Genomic DNA, 25678 nt, shown 5'->3' on the forward strand with positions numbered 1-25678 from the left:
AGGATATTTATGGGCTCAAGAGGGAGGAAGTGCATGCTGATTGGTCCATGGGCAGCAGAAAAAGTGCCATAAGTTCTCATTCCAGTCTGAGGACCTGGCAGCCCAGCCCCCAGGCTTCAGACTCTCAGTTGCCTAAAGGTAGGGTTTCGCTGAGGACCCACCCCTTTTTGCCCAGGAGCCTGTCTGCCTCATGCCACTGTCCATGGCACCAAGGCTGTTTGTGCCAACGGGAGCCTGCAGGCCCACACTGAGCTGCCCTCAGCGCCCCCTCAGCTTCCCCTCCCATGCTCATCAGCGTCCAAAGTCCAGAGGGGGCTGAGGTGGCAGGGGGCTGGCATGTCAGTGTTGCCCCAAGCATGCACACACCTGCCAGATTGTGACAGCGTCTGGGCTTGGCCACAACTTTGCTCTGCCCCAGAAGCAGGGAGAGGCCAGACAGCAGGAGCAGGCACTTTCAAGCCTGTGGGGGCAAGGGGCTTCCTGGGCCCCTGAGAGCACAAGGATGCCCAGGTCCACAGCTGTGGTTGGGCAGCTGCAGCTGTGCCCAGGAGGGCGGGGCTCCCACCCCACCAACTCAGAAGTGGGTGGGGCTCCAGTCTGTTCCTGTTTTCATGGTTCTGTGGAGCGTGCAGCCGTGGCCAGGCCTCCCTCACTGCAGCTTGCATCTTTGCAGCAGCTGCTCCAGACGGGCTGCCACTGCCATCAATACTATATGTAAAAATTAACTAAAAATGGATCATACATCTAAATGTAAGAGCTAAAATCACAAAACTTCTAGAAGATATCTTAGTGACCTTGGATTTCTCAAAGACTTCTTAAAGATGGCACAAAAAGCACAAACTATAAATGAAAAAAAAGAGGATGAATTGTACTTCATCAAAATTAAATACTTCTGCTTTTTAAAACTCTGTTAAGAAAATAAAAAGGTAAGCCACAGACTTGGAGAAAGTATTTGCGAAACATATATTTGGCAAAAGACTTCTAACTAGAATACATAAATAACTCTTACAACCCAATAAGAAGACAACCCAACTTTTTAAAATGGGCAAAATATTTGAACAGACATTTCACCAAAGATTTATAGATGACAAAATAAGTGCATGAATTAATACCATTAATCATTAGGGAAATGCAAATTAGGAAAATAATAAGGTTTCACTGTGCACTGTAGCTACTAGAATGGCTAAAATTTGAAAGACAGATCATATCACATGTTGACAAGGATGTGGAACAACTGAAATTCTTGTATACTGCATGTTGGAAATGTAAAATAATACAACAATTTGGAACAGAGTTTGGCTATTTCTTAAAAAGCTAAATATACACCTACCACATGATCTAACCATTTTACTCCTAGGTATTTACCCAAGAGAAATGAAGGCATATGCCTACACAGAGGCTTATACATGAATATACATAGCTTTAACTGTAATAGGCCCAAACTGGAAACAACCCAAATGTCCATCAGTAGGTGAATGGAAAATAAATTGTGGTATATCCACAAAATGGAATATTACTAAGCAATAAGAAGAAATGGTTGATTGGTATAACTCAACAACATGGATGAGTCTCAAAATAACTATTTTGAGTGAAAGAAGCCAGATCCTCCCCCGCAATAAAAGAGTACCAATGGTGTGACACCATTCATATACAATTCTAGGCAATCCAAACTAATCTATAGTGACAAAATGCAGATCAGTGGTTGCCTGGGAATGCGGGAGCGGTGTTGTGGAGATGGGTGGGAGGGTAGTACCACAAAGGAGTGGGAGGAAACTTTTTGGAGTGATGGATATGTTCATCTTCTTGATTATTAATGATGGTTTCACAGATGTGTATGTTGAAACTTCTCAACTCGTACATTTTAATCATGCACAGTTTATTGTATGCCAATTATACCTCAATAAACTTGTTTAAAAAAGACATAGCTAGTTGAATTTTAAAGGGTTTTGTATTGTGGCCTAAACAGTCATGAAAAGTGCTCTGCACAAATTGCCTTCAACTTTGTAAAATAGAGCCATTACTCCTTCTTATATCTCATGGGGAGTATAGTGAGGACTGACAAGGAAAAGACTAAAAGACTAAAATATTTAAAATCAGTATTAAATTAATATTATTAATGACATCTCTAGATACCTTCTCATCACAACAGCTTTCTTCTTCTTACCTTTGCATAAGCATAATGAATTAATTAGAATGTAAAACAGAACAAGACAGTAATAAAGATTATCTTAAAAACCAAAATAGAAGAGATTAGAAATCCTCTGTGGAATAGGAATTTTGAAGCTACTTTGCAGCAGAATAAGGAAAACTTTATTTTTCTTACATATAAAAAAGTATAAGAAAAATATTTATAGGAAACCACATATATAAATAGTAAGAGTTATGGAAGAAGAAACCTCTTAAGTTTTTTATAAGAAGAAGGATCATTTTGCCATGAGTCTTGTAATTTGTAATGTATGTTCAGATTTTCATAGTTTTTTTAATAAGTATTTTCCAGTTAAAGAAAACACAGAGGCTTTGATAAATTCTAGTAAACATGGTCCTGTAGTGAAGATCAGGAAAATTGGAGACTTTTGGAATGGTATATTTTTTCTTCCTTTTATTTATTTATTTATTTATTTATGAGGTGGAGTCTTGCTCTATTGCCAGGCTGGAGTGCAGTGGCACAATCTCGGCTCACTGCAACCTCCGCCTCCCAGGTTCAAGAGATTCTCGTGCCTCGGCCTCTCAAGTATCTGGGACTACAGGTGTGCGCCACCATGCCCAGCTAATTTTTGTATTTTTAGTAGAGATGGGGTTTCACTATGTTGGCCAGGATGATCTCGATCTCCTGACCTTGTGATCTGCCCGCCTCGGCCTCCCAAAGTGCTGGGATTACAAGCGTGATCCACTGAGCCCAGCCTGGTATATTTTTTTCTAGGAAAGTATGTCCAATGTCTCCTGCTTTTTTGTAAGGTCACTAAGCATCTGTGTTAGGACTGTGGGAATATATGAGGAAGACCCTGAGTGGCTATGGATTGTAAACATTTTTAACTTTCCGTATGTAATTCATAAAATCATAAAGTTGAAAAAAAACTGCCTAACAATCGCCTGGTCCAATATTTTTCTTTTAGAGGTGAGGAAGCTGAGACCCAAAGATGGAAAGTGATTCATCTAAGGAGTACAGAGCAAGTTAATTAAACTGGGTTAGAATCCAGATTTCCCGGCCACTAGTCCAGTGCTTTTCCTAACAATACATTACTGCTTTTAATTCTGTCAGTGTAGAATAAGAGGAACACCTAGTCACCTACAATTAAGATGAAAGCTTCATCATTTTCTAGGACTTTGAGGCTTTTCTATCTCATTGATTTCTTCTTTCTGGCTGCTTCTACTCAAACTTTGTTCTCAGCCCTCTGCTCTTATTTTTTAAATGTTTGGGGCCGGGGGGCGGTGGTGCTCATGCACTCACAGCTTTAATTTTCACCAGTGTTGAGATGGTTTCCAAATCTATATTGCCAATTGTTATCTTTCATTGGTGTTCTAATCCTGTATTTCCATATTTACACATAATATCTCTCATAGGAATGAATGTACCACAGCAAGGGTGCCTTGATTTCCATACTAAAGTGGCTTCAGAATTCCAGCGTATCCGTGCTGGTGTCAGTCAATAGCAACCGCAATAGTTCTTGGCAGAGATGGCAGAGCCTGGAGAATTCTGTGGTTGCTGGAGAAAAAGGCAGCAGTCTCCAGTGGACAAGACATCATGTAGATAAGTAGCACTGTTACTTGGTAGATGCCACCTAGGATATTACCAGGGAATCAGCAGTAGAGTCTGGCAGAGTCAGCAGTTCCTTGTGGGTGTGGCAGTGCCCAGAAGATATAGAAGCAGTGCCTAGTAGGGGCAGCAGTACCAGCTAGATGTGGTGATACCTAGTTATGGAGGAAGATGGACAAAACAAGGGGAAGTGGTCAGTGTGCCTAGTGGGAGATATGATAGTATTCATTGGAGTGGAATTAGTGGAGTAGAGTAGTGGGAAAACACTTAATGCTATGTGGAAGGTGATCACACTTGCTTGTGAGCGTATTTGAGTCACCTGCTTCCAGATAAACCTAGAAGTTTGTTGTTCTGCGGGGAGCAGGATTCTGCTTTAATCGATTCAGAGAAAAGTTACATTGGTGCATCCCAAGCCATCATTCTGGGAAAGGAGAATAAAAGAAGTTCGGATATTACAACAAAAATAATTATCTTTGCCCCCATCCATATTTCATTTATATCAGGTAATAACCTTCAGTGCAGAGTTCTCTGAGAAAACTCTTTTAAGCATATGGCTTAAGCCTGGAGGCCTAAGTAGGATCCACAAAGAGAAAGATGCAACAGGGGCTGAGTCCAGCTATCTAACTCCATATGTGGAATAGAAGTAATGGTAGAAAGTGGCTAACCTGCCTCTAGGGCGCAAGTCCTGCCAGAGGCTGAGACAGGAAGCAGACAAGTGAGTGCCATGAATGGGTGCTGAGCTTTAAGGTAGCTCAGCTACCTTGAAGTTTAAGGATAACCTCATCAATCAGTAAAATGTGTGTGCCTACCATTGAAAGTCTTGGTCTTTGTCAGTAGGTTTAGCGACTCCTCTTCCTATGAGTGGGGAATTGGAAAGGGGACATGAAGAAGTGGGAGCAAGGATGGGAATATTCTCTTGCTTATGTTACAGTCTGAACTGTTCCCCAGCTCTGATTGTCACCACATGACTTTTTTCCTTCATGCAGATGCAGATTCCTCAGCTTTCCCACTGACTACTGAATGATTATTATGTCATTTTGTTTGAGTATATTAGTGCTTTGATCTACCTGCCTCGGGGTTTCAGGCTTGGGGCAAGATCTCTTGCAGGCAAAGCCTTGTTTCTGTCCAAATCAGGATCAAGTTTGCCTCTTGCCTCTGCCCAGATACCAGTCAATACCAATGGTGAGTTGACATCATTTCTGATGCCTACTAATGGTATATGCCTCATCCCACCCTCCTTTCTGGATTGACCACCCAGACATATTTTCCATGCTGGATCTTCATATTTAAACATCCTCTCCCCATATTTTTACTACATAGAAATTTCTATTATGTTCTTTAACTTGATAGTATATCTTTGATACATTCTTTTACTAATCTTTACTAATGGAGAAAACATAATATGATTTTAAGGTATTTGGTTATGATACTATAACATCATATCGATGTTATATAACATCAATGTTTTATAACATTGAAGTCTTTGTTATTACTGTTATCATTTATGATGTTGACTTTGCTGAAATGGTGATCTTCATAGGTAAAAGAATATGCACAGTGGAGTACTGAATTAGGTCTTTTGGTATTCTTTTTTTTTTTTTTTTTTGAGATGGAGTCTTGCTCTGTCGCCCAGGCTGGAGTGCAGTGGTGCGATCTCGGCTCACTGCAAGCTCCACCTCCTGGGTTTACGCCATTCTCCTGCCTCAGCCTCCTGAGTAGCTGGGACTACAGGCGCCCGCCACCACGCCCGGCTAATTTTTTGTATTTTTAGTAGAGACGGGGTTTCACCATGTTAGCCAGGATGATCTTGATCTCCCGACCTCATGATCCGCCTGCCTTGGCTTCCCAAAGTGCTGGGATTACAGGTGTGAGCCAGTGTGCCTGGCCAGTCTTTTGGTATTCTTAATTGATTTTGTCTTTTTTCTATCACAAAAATATTTTCAACTTCACTGAAGGCAAAATTCAAACAAAATAACAGTGGAGTGGTAAAATGAGTCTGGAAGTTATCAAAAAGGATTCTAATTTTCAGAAAATGATAGCATTTAGTGCAGAATTTTAGATTGCCAAGAAAGCGTCCCAGGCTTCAAAGACTAAAATAGAAATATAGAGACCAAGGAATCAAATTTTTGCCAATACTTATTAGCTTTGTTGTTACTGAAGGAACTCAATTTGTTTTTAATTACCCACAGTCCAAAACACACTGCAGTTTAGTTTCTCTATTAAGATAAATATCAGTTTGACTCACAGAAGTGAGTCAATGGCCAACTCAGAGAGTAAAGTTCAAGTATAGTAGCCTTTATGCATTCTTCTGGCTTGTTCATAGTTGCATTCTACACCAAAATAAAGTATTCAAGAAGAACAAAATTTAAGTGGACAGAAACAGTTAGCCCTGTCCTGAGTGACCTTAGCACTTAATGCAGATAACTGGATAAAGGTATAACTTGCAGCTCATGAAATCTCAATGAATGAATGTATACATGATAAATGTATATATATGTATTCATTCAACATTTACTCACAGCCTACTCAGTAAATGTGCTAGATTTACATATACTACCCAAGTGCTAAGAATGCAATGAAAAATAAAATATGTACACAATTAACATAATACAATGTGGCATATAACACAGATGTATAAACAAATTTTAAAAAGAGAATGAGAAAAATTCATTAATGTGATAGGAGGCAGCCTTCTAAAATGGCTCCCAATGATCTCCTCATCTTGGTATTCATGCCTTTGTATAATCCCTTCCACTTAAGCATGGGCTGGACATAGTGACTTGCTTCCAATGAATAAAATATGGCAAAAACAATCGGATGTCACTTCGAAGATTAGATCTAAAAGATTATGACTTTCATCTTGCCAGCACGCTTCCTCTCTGGCTCTTCTTGCTTATTGCTCTGATGAAGCAAACCGCTATTTTGTGAGCTGTCCCAAAGGGGAGGTTTGCTAGGAAAGAACTGAGGGTAGCCTTTGGCCAACTGCAAACAAGGAACTAAATCCTGTCAACAACCATGCGAGTGAACTTGAAAGTTAATTCTATTCCAGTCAAATCCTGAGATGACTAAGCCCTGGAAGACACTTGAATTGCAGCTTTGTGAGAGACCCCGAAGCAGGGGACCCAGTTACCCATTGCCTGGTTTCCTGATCCACAACAATGTTAGATAATAAATGCTGTAAAAGTCATGAAGTTTTTAGATAATTTGCTTTGCAACAATTGATAACTCATACAATTAGGAAGAAAAGGAAGGTGATTAAAATAGAAGGAATGGCAGTTGCAAAATGAGAGGGCATTGTAGAGATTAAATTCTAGAATGGTAAATGAATTTGTGTAGCCATAGCATGAAGTATCCTTGCAGGAATGAATAAGGTTTGAGAAGAGGATTCAAGGTCAAATTGTAAAATGCACTCAATGTCATTTATTTCACTGTTCCCTTACAGAAAACTTGCCAACTATTTTAAACAACAAAAAAAAAGTTTAAGACAGGAAATTAGGTACTTATAAAATTATTGGAAGGGCTGGAGAAATAATTTCTGGTCTCAGCCCCAGGAATGCCTCCCAGAGCAATTATCTCTGAATGGGTCCACTAGGGAAGTTTCCATCTCCTCTATAATAAGAAAAGTGGGGAAGCAGGAGATGCAACTGTAATATGTCTGTTGCTCAATGTGCATGGGAAGTCAATATGCCAAGACACAGGGGTTGCAGCAGAGAAAGAGGTTTAATCATAGATAGGGCTGCTGAACAAGGAGACAGAAGGAAACTTCAAATCTGTCTCCTCAGAAAATTTGAGGCTAAGGTTTTTAAGGGTTTCGGAGTGGGCCAGAGTATGGAGGTCATTGACTGGTCAAAGAGTGCAGGGGAAGTCATGTGACAGGAAGGTAAAGAAATGATATTCTCTCTCTCTAAAGAAAAGGAGGGGGCAAGAGCTCATTGAAGAGATGGTTGATTCTAGAACCAGGGCAAAATAAGATACAAAAAAAGATACAAAATAAGAGGACACTGGAGCATCTTATAGTGCCAGAAAGTAGGGAAGTGCCCAATAAAAACATGAAGAAGGGAATATGTCAAAGGGATACAGGAGCAAATGGAAAGAGCTCCCAATAGTCCCAATAGTCAGTCTTGGAAAAAATTGAGCAACAACATAAATAAAATAGTATTGTATTATTACCTAAAGTAGAAAATATTATTGAGTCCATACTGATATGAATAAATTATTTAAAAAATAAATTAATGAGGGGGAATAGATGAATCTCCTGTACAGGAAAAGCCCAAATAATTTATGTAGATATTCCACTTTTGAGGAAGCAGAGCATAACTCCTTTCTAATTAGGTGTGGGTTGTGCATAGTGACATCTTTCCAAAGAATATGGTATAGAGAAGAGTAACTTTACAGTGGAGAAACCTGACAAACACTACCTCAGCCAGGTGCTTAAGGTGAACATCAGCAGTGATAGATCATGTTGATATAACATGATGAAAATGGCACTGTATTTCTGTGGTCTTCCTTCCCAAAACATATAGCTCCAGTGTAGTCATAAAAAACATCAGAGAAATCCCAGCTGAGAGCTATCCTATATAATACCCAAATAGTACTCCTCAGAACTGACAAAATTATCAAGAACAAGAGAAGTCAGAGAAGCTGTCATAGCCAAGAGGACACATGATGACTCAATGTAACGTGGTGTGCTGGGTAGGCTATTAGAACAGTAAAAGGACATTAGGTAAAAACTAAGGAAATCAGAATAAAGTATGGACTTCAGTTAATAATAGCATATCAGCATTGTTTCATTAAGTTACAAATGCACCATACTAATATCAGATATTAATAACAGAGGAAACTGGTGTGGATGTATGGGAACTCTTTGCACTATTTTCACATTTTTTTGGTAAATTTATTCTGAAATAAGTTTTTTTTTTAAAAGTAAATAGTCTTCTAGATGCTAAAGGAGGAAATCTTAAATCACATCAGCACTGTTTGGAAATTTGGGCATTTCCTGAGGAATATAGAGAGAGGAGAGAATTCCTATTTGATTTTAGTATTACAAAAAATGCTCTTAGATCAAACTTGACCTTATATATAGAGTATTACAGGAGTAACCCACTAAATTTTATTTATTTTAACTAGAAAATCCAACTAACAAAGAAGTGCTTTTCCTCCTGTTTAGAGGCTATGATATTACGATTATATAAATATTAATATATTGGTTTTCATCCACAGTTCCTGGCTCATAACTCCCAGAGTCCTTGTTACAGTCTTTTGTTACAATGTTGAGGTGCTTTAGGGCTCAGGAGCAGGTCTCAGGAAACAGAATCTCTCTTTTTTTTTTTTTTGGAGACGGAGTCTCACTCTGTTACCTAGGCTAGAGTGCAGTGGCACGATCTTGGCTCACTGCAACCTCCGCCTCCTGGGTTCAAGCAATTCTCCTGCCTCAGCCTCCTGAGTAGTTGGGACTATAGGTGCACGCCACCATGCCTGGCTAATTTTTTTGTATTTTAGTAGAGACGGGGTTTCACCGTGTTGCCCAGGCTGGTCTCGAACTCCTGAGCTCAGGCAATCTGCCTGCCTCGGCCTCCCAAAGTGCTAGGATTATAGGCATGAGCTACCACGCCCGGCCAACAGAATCTCTTTCTCTGACCTTCTCCTGTCCTCCTTTTACCTGCTCCAAGGCAGGACTCTAATCTGATTGTGGGTCAAAAGACCCTCATTGCAGACAGAGTCCTGCCCCATAATCTGGAGGATGAAAAGCTGCACAGAGAGGCCAAGGGGAACCTGAACAGGCAGGCCTTGCTGGGCTTCCCAACTCAGTCTATTAGTATGAGGTCATACCCCTTTTGTCCAATCACATTTCTACACAGTTGTCAATCATGCCTATGTAAAAAACAAAAAGGACAGGGTTTGGAGAGCTTCCGGATGGCTGAACACATGGAGGTTCCTAGAAGATGGCGCGGGCATGGAATCTCTGCACCCCTTCCTCTCTACCTGGCCCTATGCATCTCTTCATCTGTATCCTTCGTAACAACATTTATAACAAACCTGTAAATGTGTTACTCTGAGTTCTGTGAGCAGCTCCAGCAAATTAATTGAACCCAAAGAGGGGGTCATGAGAACCCCTACTTAGAGCGGGTCATCGGGAGTTCTGGAGGCCCAGTCTTGTGACTGGTGTCTGTGGAGTGGGGGGCAGTTTTGGGGACTGAGCCCTCACCCTGTGGGATCTGACGCTACCTCCAGGTAGATAGTGTCAGAATTTAATTAGAGGACACCCAGCTGGTGTCTGCGGCTTGTTGTGTGGGGAAAACCCCCTTACCTTTTGTCATTGAGTTCTTTTGTTATTGAGTTGATGACTGTTGTGGTGGTGTGAGAGCAGAGGTAAAACAAGGCTCGGGAGTTTTTCTGAAACAGAGGCTTAATTTTTTTTTTTTTTCAAGCATGATATTTATTTTTTGTCTTTTTTTATTATTATACTTTAAGTTCTAGGGTACATGTGCACAACGTGCAGGTTTGTTACATATGTATACATGTGCCATGTTGCTGTGCTGCACCCATTAACTTGTCATTTACATTAGGTATATCTCCTAATGCTATCCCTCCCCCCTCCCCCCACCCCACGACAGGCCCCGGTGTGTGATGTTCCCTACCCTGTGTCCAAGTGTTCTCATTGTTCAATTCCCACCTATGAGTGAGAACATGTGTTTGGTTTTCTGTCCTTGTGATAGTTTGCTCAGAATGATGGTTTCCAGCTTCATCCATGTCCCTACAAAGGACATGAACTCATCCTTTTTTATGGCTGCATAGTATTCCATGGTGTATATGTGCCACATTTTCTTAATCCAGTCTATATTGATGGACATTTGGGTTGGTTCCAACTCTTTGCTATCTACAACTAGAAATACCATTTGACCCAGCCATCCCATTACTGGGTATATACCCAAAGGATTATAAATCATGCTGCTATAAAGACACATGCACACATATGTTTATTGTGGCACTATTCATAATAGTAAAACATTTTCTTTTTGGTGTGAGAGACCCTCCCATTCGTTAGTAAAAACGTATTTACTTGCATGTTATTATTGTCCTTACAAACTTGTTTTTCCCTAGAGCGATTGATTTTGCTTTAGGTACTAGCTGAAGGTCTAGAGGCAATACAATTTAGGATCCTTGTCTAGAAATCAATATGATTCGATTCTGTTCAAGCCAAATGATATCTGTAGACTCCAGTTGTGTGCAAGCCCTGTGTGGAGCCTCAAGTCATCTGCGTTAGTCCAGCTTCCTATTCTTGGAAATCAGCTTTGCTTGATTGGACCTATATTGGCATGTTAATGTTTGATGGTGGCCTGGCCTTTATAAAAGCATACAATTTTGCAGATGACTCCTTCTCAGGATAGAGTGTCTTTGCTCAAAGGAGTGGATTTATTCTGTGTGAGCCAGGGAGGCAGGCATGAAGAAGGGGCATCCTGAAAGGGCAGGGAAGATCCTTTGCACCAGCTGAAAATGCCATCATGTGGCTCTCCACCTGCCTCTTTTGAAGACTGGCTGTGGCGAGGTGGACTGTAGGTCTGAAGTGGGGAGATCTCTTGCATTCTTCCAATTTCTCTTTGTTCAGTGGAGAATAAAGAAAATTTAAATAAGGAGGAGATTTCTAGACCAAGCCCTAACTTTAGCTATCTGTGACACTGGGCTTCATTTTATTTACTCTGTGAATGAAGGGTTTAGAGGAAATTATTGTGGATCCTTCTGAGCCTTACATTTTCTGACCCTATGAACTGGCTTAGGTAGGTCTTTGTTGAGGCTGGTGTCTACATCAACGAGGAGGCAGTTCTCAAAGTTCTTTAGTGGTTCTCTTTTTCTCCTTGTCATTGCCAACGGATTTAAGATAGATTCTGTGAAGTTGACACAGTAGTCTTAAGTTGTTTTCCTTACTTCACCCCTGTTGTTTGTGTTAAGTGTCCAATCTCAAGCTTACATATTGGAATAGTTTATATTTCTATATTGTCATTTGCAAGAGAAGCACTGTGGAGTAGGGAAAGGAGCATGGGCTTTGCAGTCACTCTGACCTTTACCATTTAACTAGACCTGTGACCTCAGAAAGTGATTTAACTTCTCTAAACATCCAGTTTTCTAATTAATAAAAATGGCAGTAATTATCCTCACCTCTCAGGGAAAGTGTAGAGATTAAATGAGGCAACATGTAAAATGACTGTCACTTAGTAGATGCTCCATAAATCAGCCAGCCCACCCTTCCTTCCTTCCTTCCTTCCTTCCTTCCTTCTTTCCTTCCATAATCATGGAAGTTACATTCTTATCAGTATGTTTGCACATGATATTTGGGCTATTGAGTGATTTTATGTGGCTGGGCAGGGTTTTCTCCTCCCCACTTCCTCCTCCTGGATACGGCACAAACCTGTTTAACAGGAGAAGATGGTAGCATTCTCATATGTAGTAGATGCCCACAAGATGGGAGATGTGGTGTGGGAGATCTGTTTTTTTTTCAGCTAACACACAGAGGGAAGATCACTACTTAGGCGCTTTCCCTCTTTTCTTCTTTACTCCCTGAGAAATGGATGAAGCTGATAAAACTTAAGGACTGACAAACCAGTTTCAAACTCATAGACCTACTGGGGCAGGCAGGTGATATATATGAGGGACACGGGCTGGGTGTGAAGAAAAGGCCACAGTGTTACAAAGTTCATAGGAAAGGGCACCTTTACTTTGGCATGAGTGTGCAATAGAGAGTCATGAGGACTGTGGTGAAACAAAAAGAGCAGACCCCATTGAAAGGGGACAGCTGCTACTCAGTATCAGATAATGATTGCTATGAGGGAACATGGGTTCTTTACTTCCAGATCTTTCCATTTTTAGAGGGAACCCAGAAATGTAAACATGTGAAATCTCTTGATTTTTAATGCCTGGCAATGAAATCAAATTTTAAGATTATACTCCGTGGGCCAACCGGAAAAGATTATGCCAGCAGGTTGTGGCATCTGGGCTGAAGGAACCATGGAGCTGTGGGGTCACTGGTGAGGGGAAGAAGACAATTAGCAGTCTAAGGGGGAGGGAAAGAGAAAACTAGAGAAGCAGGGCTGTCAAAAGTGAGACAAATGAGCCATCCTGAATCTCTAGCTCCCTGGTGAATTCTGAAATGGATGGAAATGTAGGGCCAGCATCTCTAGTAAAGGACTGTTTAATGTGTATGTACTTGGCCAACTCAAAATAAAATGTTTGGAGCATGAATAGCCCCATATGATATATGCTGTTTGGTTGACATATGCTTGTATTTTAACAACCAACATTGTCCCTTTTATTTTTGAAAACAATATGATATGATCTGGTCCTCACTTTAATTTTACACGAAAGGTATAATGCATCTATGTAAATAAGAAAGCAAAGAAGTTTTCTAAATGCTTTAATTTTTTGTCACAAATATTTCTGCATCTCTCAGTCCCTTCTTGTTGGAAAAAGGAGGGCTAGTGATACATTTGTTAATGGCACTTTTAAAATGTGCTTTGGTATATAGAGGTAACAATGTACTTCTTAGGTATGTTAATAATAAATTAAGGTTATAATGGTTGCCATATTAGAGAAAATGAATAAGATTAGTCTCAGCAAAAATAAAAATTAGTTTGGAAGTAGATAAGCTAGAAATATCAAAACTGGAAAAAATAGCTTACCAGATAGCGTTCTACTATTTGCAATTTTTTGATGAATAATATTCAATTACAGACTGTAATACCTTGCACAGCACTTGACATATAGTAGCTATTCAGCAAATGTTTGTTGAATTTTATTACTTTTTAAACAAATTACTGAGTAATTTTCCTCAGTAATCATTTCTGTAACTCAGATAAAAATAGAAATTTATAAGAGTTTTTATTTTTGTTACTTATAAAAGTATATTTCCTAGAGAAAATATCAGCAGTGGTAGAGACCAGAAAAAGTAAGTGTGTGTGTTCTAAACAGTGATTCCAACTCAATGTGTTCAGAGAAGAACACTTTGACCCTGTCTGTGTTTACAGTCCCTGCTGACAGTGTACTGTCGTATCCTCAGCCTTGTTCTATTTCTTTCTTTATTTTAGCTTTACAGAGATTAGGTCTCAAGTTATGAGAATCTCCATGGCCTTCAGGGGCTAAACTTTTCTGTCATTCTTTTGCTCTTACCGGGCTCAGAAGGACATGTCAGGTGGGATACATGTTTCTCTTTCAGAGCTGAAGAAAGGGTCTGAGCTGTGGAATCAGTAGAGAAAGACTTGGTCTCAGTGACTCCTTGGCTTTCAACCCACCTAGCCTCAGACAGCCAGGAGGCCTTTTTACCACTGGATACTGATGAGATGTTTTAAGGTCCTTGCACTTTGCAAAACTCCTTTCTCCCAGTGGGATATTATTAGGACATAGCCAGGCTAGAAAGGCCGTGGGAAGCTTTGGAGGTAGGAGGATAGGATCCAAACAGGGTTACAATAAGGAGAAGGGCATTCTCTTTGGTGCACTCCATAGTCCAATGGCAGTCCTGAGCTGATTCCAGTTAGGAACCAAGGGTGGACTTTCTTCTTTGGTTCTTTGGCCCTTTTGATTTCCCCAGCTGGGGCGGGGTAAGGAGCATGAAAGAAACCAGCCTCAGGTGTGTCTCCTCATTTCTGTCTCATCTAAACTTCAGCTTCCAGGCATCGCACGGTAGTTTTGCTTGGACTCTTGGGCTCTTCTGGGTTTTTATCAGTTTTCTTTGATTCCTCATTAGGGTTGCTATCATTGGCCTTCTCCTCCTTTACTACTTTGGTTTCGATCATTTCCTTCTGCTGATTCTTGTTTGTAAAAGGGAAGGCCTTCACATACCTTTAGGCATAAACATGAAATTAAAGTGAGAGACTCTGTGTAACACACATAACGATAGATAACACTTTTTGGCCATGGTACATATTGGCACATTACACTGGATACCTTTATTTCAGAGTGATACCAGCACATGCATGCTCTAATACATTAAGACATCACCACCTTAATGGATTCATTTAAATTGGACAATATGTTTGCAGGCCAGACTTTAGGCTGACCACATAACTCTTCCAACAAAAACAAAGAACCAAAAATCAAATAAAGCATATAAATTTTCCCCAGATGTCAATTTTTTTAAATTTCTTGATTTTCAAAGGACAGTCTTTGACTGATGGCTGGACAACATGCATGTGCTGAAATAGAAAAGATTGGGCTGAAGGGAAAGAGATGAGATGAGGGAGAAATTTATATAAGAGGACTGCTATCTCCATTTTGATCAGCAAAATGCCAACAGTGACCCTGAAAAAGCACCGGATAGAAACATGACAAAGATTACAAGACTAGCAGTGCACCAACAACCCTACCTTTTGACATAGCAAAATCCAAGACCAGCTGCAGCACCAAAGAAGAGGAGAGCAAGCACTAGCAGAGCCGTGGGGACACCTGCAAGGAACAGAGACAAGGCCTGTTGGTCCTTCACTTAAACATTGTGTGTAATGCTCATTGCATGATCCAGGTGATTGAGACAGTAGATAGTACAGGAGAAAAACCTTCTCTGTAGCCCTTTATGATATTGGGCCCACGCCAGCTTCTTTGCTTCATGCTTGTAGAATCACTGGCCTTGCTTCTCACACTCTCAATTCTATCAGTTGCAATATGACAGAGTTCATTTCTCCTCCATGGCCTTGAGACCTACTCTAGTCAACAAGCCTGCCTGAGAAAGAGATGACTAGAATAAAGTCATAGGCCTTTAGGGTATATATTTTAAAAAGAACTTACGCATAGGAACAGATAGTGATTTATTTTTAAAAGTCTTGAGTTTTCAACAGTGAAATTCTTTTATACTTACACTTTTTAGCTTAATCACTAAGGTTCTTTACAGCTCTCAGATTCTATGACTTCATGAAAGTTGAGTTTGTGTTAAGCTTTTATTAGTATTTGACAGGTCCTGAGTGCCTCATCTAAAGACAGGCAGGATTCTATGAATTGTCTGTTACACATGAACATACATACACACATAACATAGACACAGAAACCGTTTACCTCCAAACCCAGCAGCTTCATTCTTGAATGCTGCTTTATTTTCAACAAATGGTTCAGTTTCTGTAGACATGGTGCTAGTTTCCATGAAAACTTCTGTGACACAAATCAATTTTGTTCTCCGTGGAATAGAAGTGGAAGCTGGAGCAGGAGGAGTAGTAGTAGGGGCAGGTATTGTAGAGTAAGGGGACGCCACCGAGTAGGTACTGTCACTGACAATAAATTCTGTTGTGTGTGTTGCAGTTTGAGTGTTGAATATGGGATCTTTGGTGGTGATAATTTCTGGAATGCACGAGTTAGTCCAAGTATCTGTTGGGATAGGGAAACATGGAATAAAAGTATTGCAACAGCCTCCTAACTGTTCTTCTTGCCTCCAGTCTTACTACCTCCAAACCCCTTATACTGCAGCTGGAATGGTCTTTAAAAAGCAAATCTAACCATATCACTTTCTTCCTTAGAAGCCTTCAGTGGCTATCTTTGTTGTATGGCCTACAAGGCCTTCTGTGATTTGGCCCCTGCTAACATGCCAGCCTCATCTGCTCTTTTACTCTCATTGCCCCTGCCATACTGAAATTACTTGAAATTCCTTGATACACTTTATCTTACATCCAAGCCTTGCACCACGATGCTTTATTCACCTTTATGACTCTTTGCCTCTCTTTATTTAGCTTACTCTGACTCATCCCTCAGGTCTCAGATTGACCCTGTCTTTCTCAGGCAGACTTGTTGACTTGATTGGGTCCCTAGGCATATGTTCTTGTACTTCCTTGTCACAGTTCTCATTACACTGTTCCCCACTGGACTGCAAGCTCTCTGGCAGCAGAAACCCTGTCTGTCTTGGTCAGCATGGTATGAGCACTGTGTGTGGTACATAGCACATGCTCAATAACTATTCGATGAATAGGGAAGGAAGGAAAAGGGAAAGGAAGGAAAGTATAGATTGGAAGACCAAATATACACATGTGGTGTCACTTCAGGACAAAGATATGCTAAGACCTGATATTTCTGGGCTCATTAAAAAAAAAAAGTGAACAAAAACGGACCAGGAGAGGGATAAGGGTTTGCTTTCCAATCTGTTGCATGTGCTAGAGAGGAAACACTTGTTAAAGCATCTTAATCTGAGTTGACCATGGCAGTAAGTGTTTAAATAGGTATCTCATTGAACAATATTACTAAACCCTTGTTTACACAGGAGGAAACTGAAGTTTAGAGAAATTGAATAACTCGCCCAAAGTCACAGAGCTAGTAAATGGCAGAGCCATGCAATATATTATAATATAAATTTGCATCTATTTTAAGTCCCTAATTATTTGTGGCAGTGGGTAGCATCAGCTGGGGGTGGGGGGTGGGCTAGCAGAGGGATAGCATTAGAAGAAATACCTAACGTAGGTGACGGGTTGATAGGTGCAGCAAACCACCATGGCACATGTATACTTATGTAACAAACCTGCACATTTTGCACGTGTATCCCAGAACTTAAAGTATAATAAAAATAAAATAATAAAATTATCTCTGGAAAAAAGAAAAGAAATACATGGGATGGGAGTACAAGTTAAATGAAACCATGAGGAAATAGACAAATCCAAGTCCTCTTCCTCTGGCTCTTCTCTGTTTAGTCAGAGGGCTGGGTATCATCACATTGCCAGCTGGCAGGAAGGCAGTTAAAAAGCAAAGCCATTTGACAGGCATGGGCTGGCTATGAGGTATGCAGGCATGTAGCTCACCAATTCCCCAGCCAGTGATGATAGACCAAAGAGGCAGAGAAGGAAAGGAAGATGGGAAATACACTGTTAGGAGAAGCCCTATGTTCCAGTCTTGATTCTGCCACTAACTGACCGTAGGACCTTGAACAAGCTAAGCCCGTGTTCTGAACTGTAGTTGTTTCATCCATGAAGTGAGGGAACTTGTCAAAGTTTCTCCATGGGCCTTTTCTGTGCCAAAGCCCTCTGGATCAGGGAACTACTTGGATCCTATATTGCCTTTCTGGGACAGTTTTGGCTAATATTGGCTGGTGCACATTTATCTCTCGGATCTTCGAGAATGATCTTGAAATCTATCCTGTGTATGACCTCTCAGCCACCTAACCTTCAGAAGGTCAGATAGATGAGTATGTGTGAAGAGTGATAATCAGACAGGGGTCCTTAGGACAAACTGAGAGCAAGTGAGTATTTAGTAAAAGAAAAACTTTCGGAGAAGTACTTAGGTGAAGCACTTGGGCTAAGGCAGCTAAGGTCTTCAAGCAAGGTTAGTGGGTGACTTCATGACCACGAACAAATCAGTGCTGCCCTCCAGGTGTCAATCTTTTCCTTCATAAAATGGAGACTGGGTCTGGTTCTTAAAATTATAAAGGAATGTGGAACAGTGGAAAGAGTGCGGTTTCAGAGTTAGACCTGAGTCTGAACCTTTACAGTAATGAGACGTTAGACAAATGTGTTTACATCCTTTGAACTCGGTTTCTTTTTTTTTTTTTTTTTGAGACAGAGTCTCGCTCTGTCGCCCAGGCTAGAGTGCAATGGCATGATCTTGGCTCACTGCAAGCTCCGCCTCCTGGGTTCATGCCATTCTCCTGCCTCAGCCTCCCGAGTAGCTGGGACTACGGGTGCCTGCCACCACGCCTGGCTAATTTTTTGTATTTTTAGTAGAGACGGGGTTTCACCGTGTTAGGATGGTCTCAATCTCCTGACCTTGTGATATGCCCGCCTCGGCCTCCCAAAGTGCTGGGATTACAGGCGTGAGCCACTGTGCCCGGCCTGAACTCGGTTTCTTTATTTGCAAAGTGGGGATGATAAAGCATATCTCATAGGGATCTATGCTTCCATATAGGTGGAAGCAACCAACCTTGGATTGAAAATATTTGGAAAAAAAAGAAAAATAACAATACAACAATAAAAAAGCAAATAATACAGTACAATGACTGTTTACATAACATCTACATTGTATTAGGTATTGTAAGTAGTTTAGAGATGATTTAAAGTGTACAGGAGGATGTGTGTAGGTTATATGCAAATATGACCCCATTTTATATCAGGGACTTGGGCATCTGTAGATTTTTGTATATGATGGGGTGCCGGAACCAATCCCCCACTGACACTGAGGGACGACTGTGCATCACTTTGTCCATAATGGATGCATTACATACATCTGTACCTTTGTTTCCTTCCCTTCTGCCTGCTTATCTTATAGGATGCAGGGATGGTGGCAGTGGTAATTGAGCCTCCTGAATGTCTTCTCCTGTGTTGCCATTCAGTTATATCTCTCCTAACTTTTTCCTTTGAGGGGCATATTGACACCCCTAGCCTGGCCAGAGAGACAGTGTTGGGAGAATTAGATGGCCGTGGCTGTGATTGCTTCTGCTGCTGCTCAGGGTTACTCTTCCCAGACAGGTCTCAGAGTGAGAGATACCCAGAGAATGCCACGTGGAAAGGCTGCAGATCAGACTCACCAGATGAGTTGTAACAATAGACTGCAAACTGTCGGCTCACTGGAACTTTCCAAATCAGGACACCCACCCCATTTTTCCCACACTTGGGGTTTGGGCTAATCCTAGAGATGACCACGAATCCATCTCCAACCCAGCCGTAGCTGTAAAAGAATACACACTAGTTGAACAGAAAAATGATTAGAAGGCTTCATCTCTATTGCTGAACAAGAACACAGAGCTAAAAAAGAACTCCAGCAGTGACAGTGAAACCAGTTTTTTCTCACCTGCAAGTCTCAAAGCTAGCCTTCAAGGCTGTTTCAATTTGGTCCTTGCTGGCCAAAGTTAGTCCCAGCAGCCTACAGGCCTCCTTAGCTTCTGTGAAATTCAGCTGCAGGTTTGCCTTTTTGCTCACAAGGGTGATCCCCATAATTCTGCATGACACCTGGATGGAAAGCTCTGCAAAGGAATCACATAGGTCCTCAGTTTGCTGCTGTCCTTGTTTCCAGCCCTTAGACTCTCCTTCCCAGCAGAGTATATCGTCCTGATGCGCAGGGAGGTCTATCTGGCTGCGACTGGGGTTTAGAATAACAGGACACAGACCAGGCATTTTCCATAAGGACCATCTGCTGGGCTAGATGGATGCTTGTTCTTGTCCAAGCTGTAAATGTAGCCCAATCAAAGTCTATCTCATCCCACTGCATTAAGATGCCTTGCTCACCACATAGGGGCTTTGGCTACCTGTTGTTGGGGTGCAGTCTAAGGGATGCAGTTACTGCAAACCTTTCTGGAGTCTGTAAAATGAAGCATCTGAGACTTTGAGAAAGATAGAATTCAGGGCTCTAGTTAATAGAATAGTTAGCAATACCCCAAACCAATGTGGTTTGGGGACACTACTATTTGTGAGATGGGCTGAAAATGTCACACTTGTTATAAAAGAATGTGAGTGCTCTCAGTTCCAGGTCTTTTGGCCCCTGGGGGGCAGGCTTACTCAGAAGTTCCTGGAGGAGCTGGCAGTAAACCTTGAATGGCAGAAAAACTAAATAAAGAAAGCAGAATTTTAGAGTCAGACTTGGGCTTAGATCTAGCATATGTCACTTGCTAGCTCTGTGACCTTAACCTAGATACTTCATCTCTTTAATCTTCAGCTCTTTGAGCCTCCTTGTTTATAAATTCAAGAGAGTAACAGTGTCTACTGAATAGGGTAGTGAAAGTTAAATGAGTAAATTCTAATACAAATGTTTAGCATAGTGCCTGCCACATGGTAGGTGCTTAATAAATCCACATAACATTATCATTATCGTTAAAGCATTTTGGTTTTGGTCTGCTAATGATTGATTACCCCACAGAAGCTGAGGCTGTTGAATAGGTAAGATATGAATAATGTTTCTACTCAAAATCTAATGGATTTGGGAATTCTTTTGAACCCTTTTCTCTGGGTTCTGGGATGTATAGACCTGTATAAAATTGCCAAGTTGTATTGTATTCAAATACATTATTCCTACTGGGCTTCATCCACAAACATCCATAAAAGGGCATTTAAATCTCTCAAGTAATTGCTTGTACACAGCTCTGTGTATTGGATGATCAGTCAAATGCTTTGACCACTTCCTAGGTTGATATCTAATGGAAGTTTCTTTTTGAAAACATGGAAGGAGCATTTCTAAGTCCTCCGTATGAACCTTGCTGTGGTGGCAGATTAGGAGCACACACTCAATTATGCCTGATTCTAAAACCCCAGTTCCTCTTTTTTCCTTCTTCTTTCCCAAGAGATGGATCTTGCCATGTTGCCCAGGCTGGTCATAAATTCCTGGGCTCAAGCAATCCTCCCGCCTCAGCCTCCCTGAGTAGCTGGAACTACAGGTGTGCACCAGTATGGCCAAGCAAGAACCCCAGTTCTTTTTTTTTTTTTTTGAGACGGAGTTTCGCTCTTGTTGCCCAGGCTGGAGTGCAATAGCGTGATCTCGGCTCACTGTAACCTCTACCTCCTGGGTTCAAGCGATTCTCCTGCCTCATTCTCCCAAGTAGCTGGGATTACAGGCATGTGCCACCAAACCCGGCTAATTTTGTATTTTTAGTAGAGACAGGGTTTCTCCATGTTGGTCAGGTTGCTCTTGAACTGCCGACCTCAGGTGATCCACCCACCTTGGCTTCCCAAAGTGCTGGGATTACAGGCGTGAGCCACTGTGCCTGGCCCTTTTTTTTTTCTTTTTTGAGACAGAGTCTCATTCTGTCACCCAGGCTGCAGTGCAGTGGCATGATCCATGCTCACTGCAACCTCTGCCTCCCGGGTCCAAGCAACTCTTGTGCTTCAGCCTCCTGACTAGCTGGGACTACAGATGCGAGACACCATGCCCAGCTAATTTTTGTATTTTTTGTAGAGATGGGGTTTCACCATGTTGGCCAGGCTGGTCTCAAACTCCTGACCTCAGGTGATCCACCCACCTCGGCCTCCTAAAGTGCTGAGATTACAGTCATGAACCACCGTGCCCAACCCGGCCCCCAGTTCTTAACAATGACACTGTTTTACCTTTCACAGTGCTATAAGGAAATGAACACACACAGACACACACACACCCCTAGGCTGAACTCCCTGAACACACCGTTTACTCTGAAATTTGGCTCTTTTAGCTCATGAGCTTGCTATTGCTCAGGTCTCTTATAGCTACTTCTTTGGGAATGGATTGCAGAGGTTTATTTGTCACATTATCAAGTGGTCTTACTACCCTCTCATCATATGTCATTTGTACTCTAAATACTATTATTTAGAGGAGTGATAGACTTATTCTAGATGGATAGACTTAGCTTTGAATATTTTTTCTATTGTTAACTGGCTGTTGGGACATCAGGCAAGTCAGCATTCTCATCTGAAAATGGGGATGGATATATCTTCTTCACATGATTTTTATCAGAATTAAATTAGATAACTTGTACCTAGCAGAGGCGGGGCCCAGTAGGAAGTCAACAACATTAGTCATTTTATGCTTTCCTATTTTATTTAGGGATCAAAAGAGGGAGCTGGAATTTAAGGGAGTACTCCAGTAACTCCTTCCTTAAGATTTCTCAGGAAACAGCAAACATAGTAGAAATAGTGTAGGCTTAGGAGTTAGATATAAGGATGTGGAATCAGATAATAGCATATGCTTAGGAATCAGATAGGGCTGAATTCAAACCCAATATTTATTATGTACTGCCTGCATGACATTGGGCAAGTCACTTCACCTATAAACTGTCTTTTTGAGAGGATTAAATGAAATTGTATATACACACCTAGCTCTGGATCACTATATAATTGGCCCTCAAAAATAGTTCCCACCCCTATTCACTTACCTTCATCAACTACTTTATTCTGCAGTCATGGTTATGCTGACTTTTGGTTGTTTCCAAAAATGTAATTTCCCTAGAAAATCTTTTTCCCTTGCTGAGGATAGTCCAGAGTGTGATGGAGTCATTTTCAAAAAACAGTGTCCAATAGTTTGAATAATGGCAGCATTGTGGGGAAAAATAGTCTCCCCAGAGGATTTCAAAGAGGACCAAACTTATTTGAAAGTAACAGTATTTTAAAAAACTAATCATATAACTCTGACCTTTCTTATAACATGTAATGCAACAACATATAAATCAACTCTGAATGTCTGTTTCTAGCATATTTTATATCTCAGGTCATCTTCCAGCATAGGAACACACATTTTCCTATTAAAGTGCTCAGATTTTCATTTGCCCAGAGCTGCAATGAGTGATTTGCGGTTACAATTTTTTTGCCTACAGTGCAAAATGAGGTTTCCATGTAGGCATCTCAAAAGCCCAGCAATCACTTTAAGTCATTCCTTTAGTAGACAGCCGATGGCTTAATTTTCAAACTTATATTTTTACAGATTTTTTTCAGCTAATTTGCTATTTACTGAATATTTTTTAAAAACATTGCACCTCATTCATGGTATGATAAAATCAAAATTAAAATAATTATGCTAACACTCCCAAAAAACATAAAAACAGGCCAATTTTAATGAAAGTTACCCATTATTCCCAAGCTTAGTGATTGCTTTAAATTTTTTACAATCATGGTTTGCTTCTTCAATGAAATACTTAAAAAAAAATTATTACTTCTGGATGCAGTGGCTCATTCCTGCAATCCCAGTACTTTGGTAGGCTGAGGCAGGAAGATCACTTGAAGCCAGGAGTTTAAGACCAGGCTGGGCAACAAAGCGAGATCCCATTGCTACAAAAAATTTAAATACCACCCATACAAAAAAGAGTAAAAATCAAATGGTTTCTCTTCAGTGTTTTATTTCAAAATGTCCTCATTAAAAATATTCCATAACCAAAAGTAAAAGTCCAGATGATACAAACGTAAATGTCAATCATTTTGGTGAAGTTGACAATATGGTGGTATATTTTTGGCAGAGCAGTACCACCAATTAGACCTGCTGTTGACACTGAGGGTCACCCTCATTCCCAGAAATCCATAGTCAACAGCTTAGGAGGCTTAGGACTGAAGCCTTGCTTCAGTTTGGAAATCTGGTGAGAAACCTACCTTCTGCACGCAAAGAGCCTTGGACCAGGAGCCTCGTGGTCCAGATGGAAGTGAGAAGCAACACCAGGCTGAAGCACCTGGCCATCGTGCCTACCCCTTCAGAGCCAGGGAAACACCTCAGATGGCCACTGGTGGTATGAGAGGCAGATGCTCAATAACTAGTCCGGATGGAGAGTTCTGGAACTATGTTGAGGCTCACACTCACTGCTCCACTTCATAACCGAGACATCCGGATTTCCCTGCTTTCAAGCTTCTGACTTGTCAAGGTCACTGGGGGAAATGAGTGACGTCCCTTGAAAGCCCAGGCTGTACTTTGTGGATGGCCTTCTGGAAAATTTAGCTAATGCTGACTCAGAAAACACACAAATGAGGAAGGCAGATAGCACAGTGTGAACTGCTAAAGGTTCTCCCAATTCCCATATTCCCTGCTGTTCCTCCTCCCCCAGCAGCTCAGTTCTCACACCATTCACTGTTACTGCCTATGGAGTCCATCATTTATGTACTCTTAGAAACATCTCTGTCCCTAAAGGAGACTGAGCATAGGTTGTGCCTCTTTTCCTCCCGCAATCAGTGATTTTTCCACCCAGCTGTTCGGCCTTGTGATCTGCAGGGTATGATGCTGAAGCTCATGAAAGTAAATGTCCACTTAAATACTGAGTCTAGAACCTTCTGCCTTCCTTTGAGTCTCCTTTTACACATTTGAAATCTCTACACCACTACAGGTGATTCCTTTTTCAAAGAAACCAGGCACATATAAACATTCACATTTACATAACACAAGTAGGAGGGCAATTTACAAAATTAAACATTTTACACTTTCCCCAAGGATTTTTAACTTTACAATAGTAATCACCACAGGGGTCTTTTATGAAATAACTTTCTCTTAATAACTCCTTTAATATTCTGGTAGGCCAGAATTCAAGTCAGACTCCACCTTTGTTGTTCGATGAACATGAGGTTTATCTGTGCTGTGTACCAGCAGAGTGTATTCTATGTTTTTCCAGCCGGATTTTCAGTGGTTTTTGCTTCACGGTAATTATGGAGTTCTGGCTTGTAAGCAATGTCTTGGGCAAAGGTTTATGAGATTTTTCCAAAATGAATGTCTTTTATAGGAAAAGTATATGGATAACGAATTCTTTTTTATATAAGTGGTACTGGTCATAAAGTTAGATATTTGTGTGAAAAATATCAGTAACAAAAAGAGAATCTGCTCTAAACAAATGCAGGGAACTTCTAAGAGACCAGGGTAACAGCCCTTACACATCTCCAATACCGACCTCATGACCTGGGTGAGCACAAACCCCAGTTTCTCAGAAACGTGCATGACTCTATCATCACAGCACCAGGGAGGCAGACAGGCAGAGTCCTGGCCTCTTCATGATTATTCTTAAAGCCTAACACTATGCCCGAAAGAGAGCTAGCTTTCTAGCATTTGTTCACTTATTGCAAAAAGAACGAAGGAAGACAGGAAGGGGAAGAATGAATCAGGGAAGGCAAGGCTTTGTGTCAAGGAGGAGAATGAGAGTCACAGTGATCACCAGCCATAGAATTTCTGGAATACCAATGAAGAGGCCTTAGAAAGGTCGCTGTGCCAGCTTTCTATTGCTGTCCAACACATTACCATATAGACTTAGCGGCTCAAACAGTACTCATTTATCATTTCACAGCTTCTATATGTCAGAGGTCTGAGTGGGCTCAGTTGGGTCCTCTGCCCTGGGTCTCATGAAACTGACATTAAGGTGCTGGCTGGGCTGGGCTCTTACCCAGAGGCTCTGGGGAAGAATCCACTTCCAAGCACATTTGGGTTGTTGGCAGAATTCATTTCTTTGAGGTTGTGGGAATGAGGTCCCTGTTTCCTTGCAGGGTGTCAGCCGGGGACCATTCTCTTCTCCTAGAGCCCTTCCATTTTCAAAGCAGCAATGACACACTGAGTCCTTCTCATACT

At 41.1% G+C, this 25678-nt stretch overlaps 1 protein-coding gene and 1 long non-coding RNA gene across 2 annotated transcripts in view; one reads left to right on the plus strand and one right to left on the minus strand.

Annotated features, from left to right (window-relative positions):
• Window positions 1-25678, plus strand: part of LOC129525359 (uncharacterized) — a 110286-nt gene that overhangs the window by 3272 nt on the left and 81336 nt on the right. The gene's annotated exons all lie outside the window — the stretch shown is intronic.
• On the minus strand, window positions 13145-24440 carry LYVE1 (lymphatic vessel endothelial hyaluronan receptor 1). The gene is made up of 6 exons (XM_004050702.5): window positions 23734-24440; window positions 19487-19658; window positions 19224-19363; window positions 15785-16090; window positions 15106-15184; window positions 13145-14581 (listed from the first exon to the last, which is right to left on the minus strand). The coding sequence occupies exons 1-6, from the start codon at window positions 23816-23818 to the stop codon at window positions 14395-14397; spliced, it is 969 nt and encodes a 322-aa protein (XP_004050750.1). The 5' UTR covers window positions 23819-24440; the 3' UTR covers window positions 13145-14394.

The sequence above is a fragment of the Gorilla gorilla genome, chromosome 9 (assembly GCF_029281585.2).
Source record: "Gorilla gorilla gorilla isolate KB3781 chromosome 9, NHGRI_mGorGor1-v2.1_pri, whole genome shotgun sequence".
In the NCBI taxonomy this organism is placed as follows: domain Eukaryota; kingdom Metazoa; phylum Chordata; class Mammalia; order Primates; family Hominidae; genus Gorilla; species Gorilla gorilla.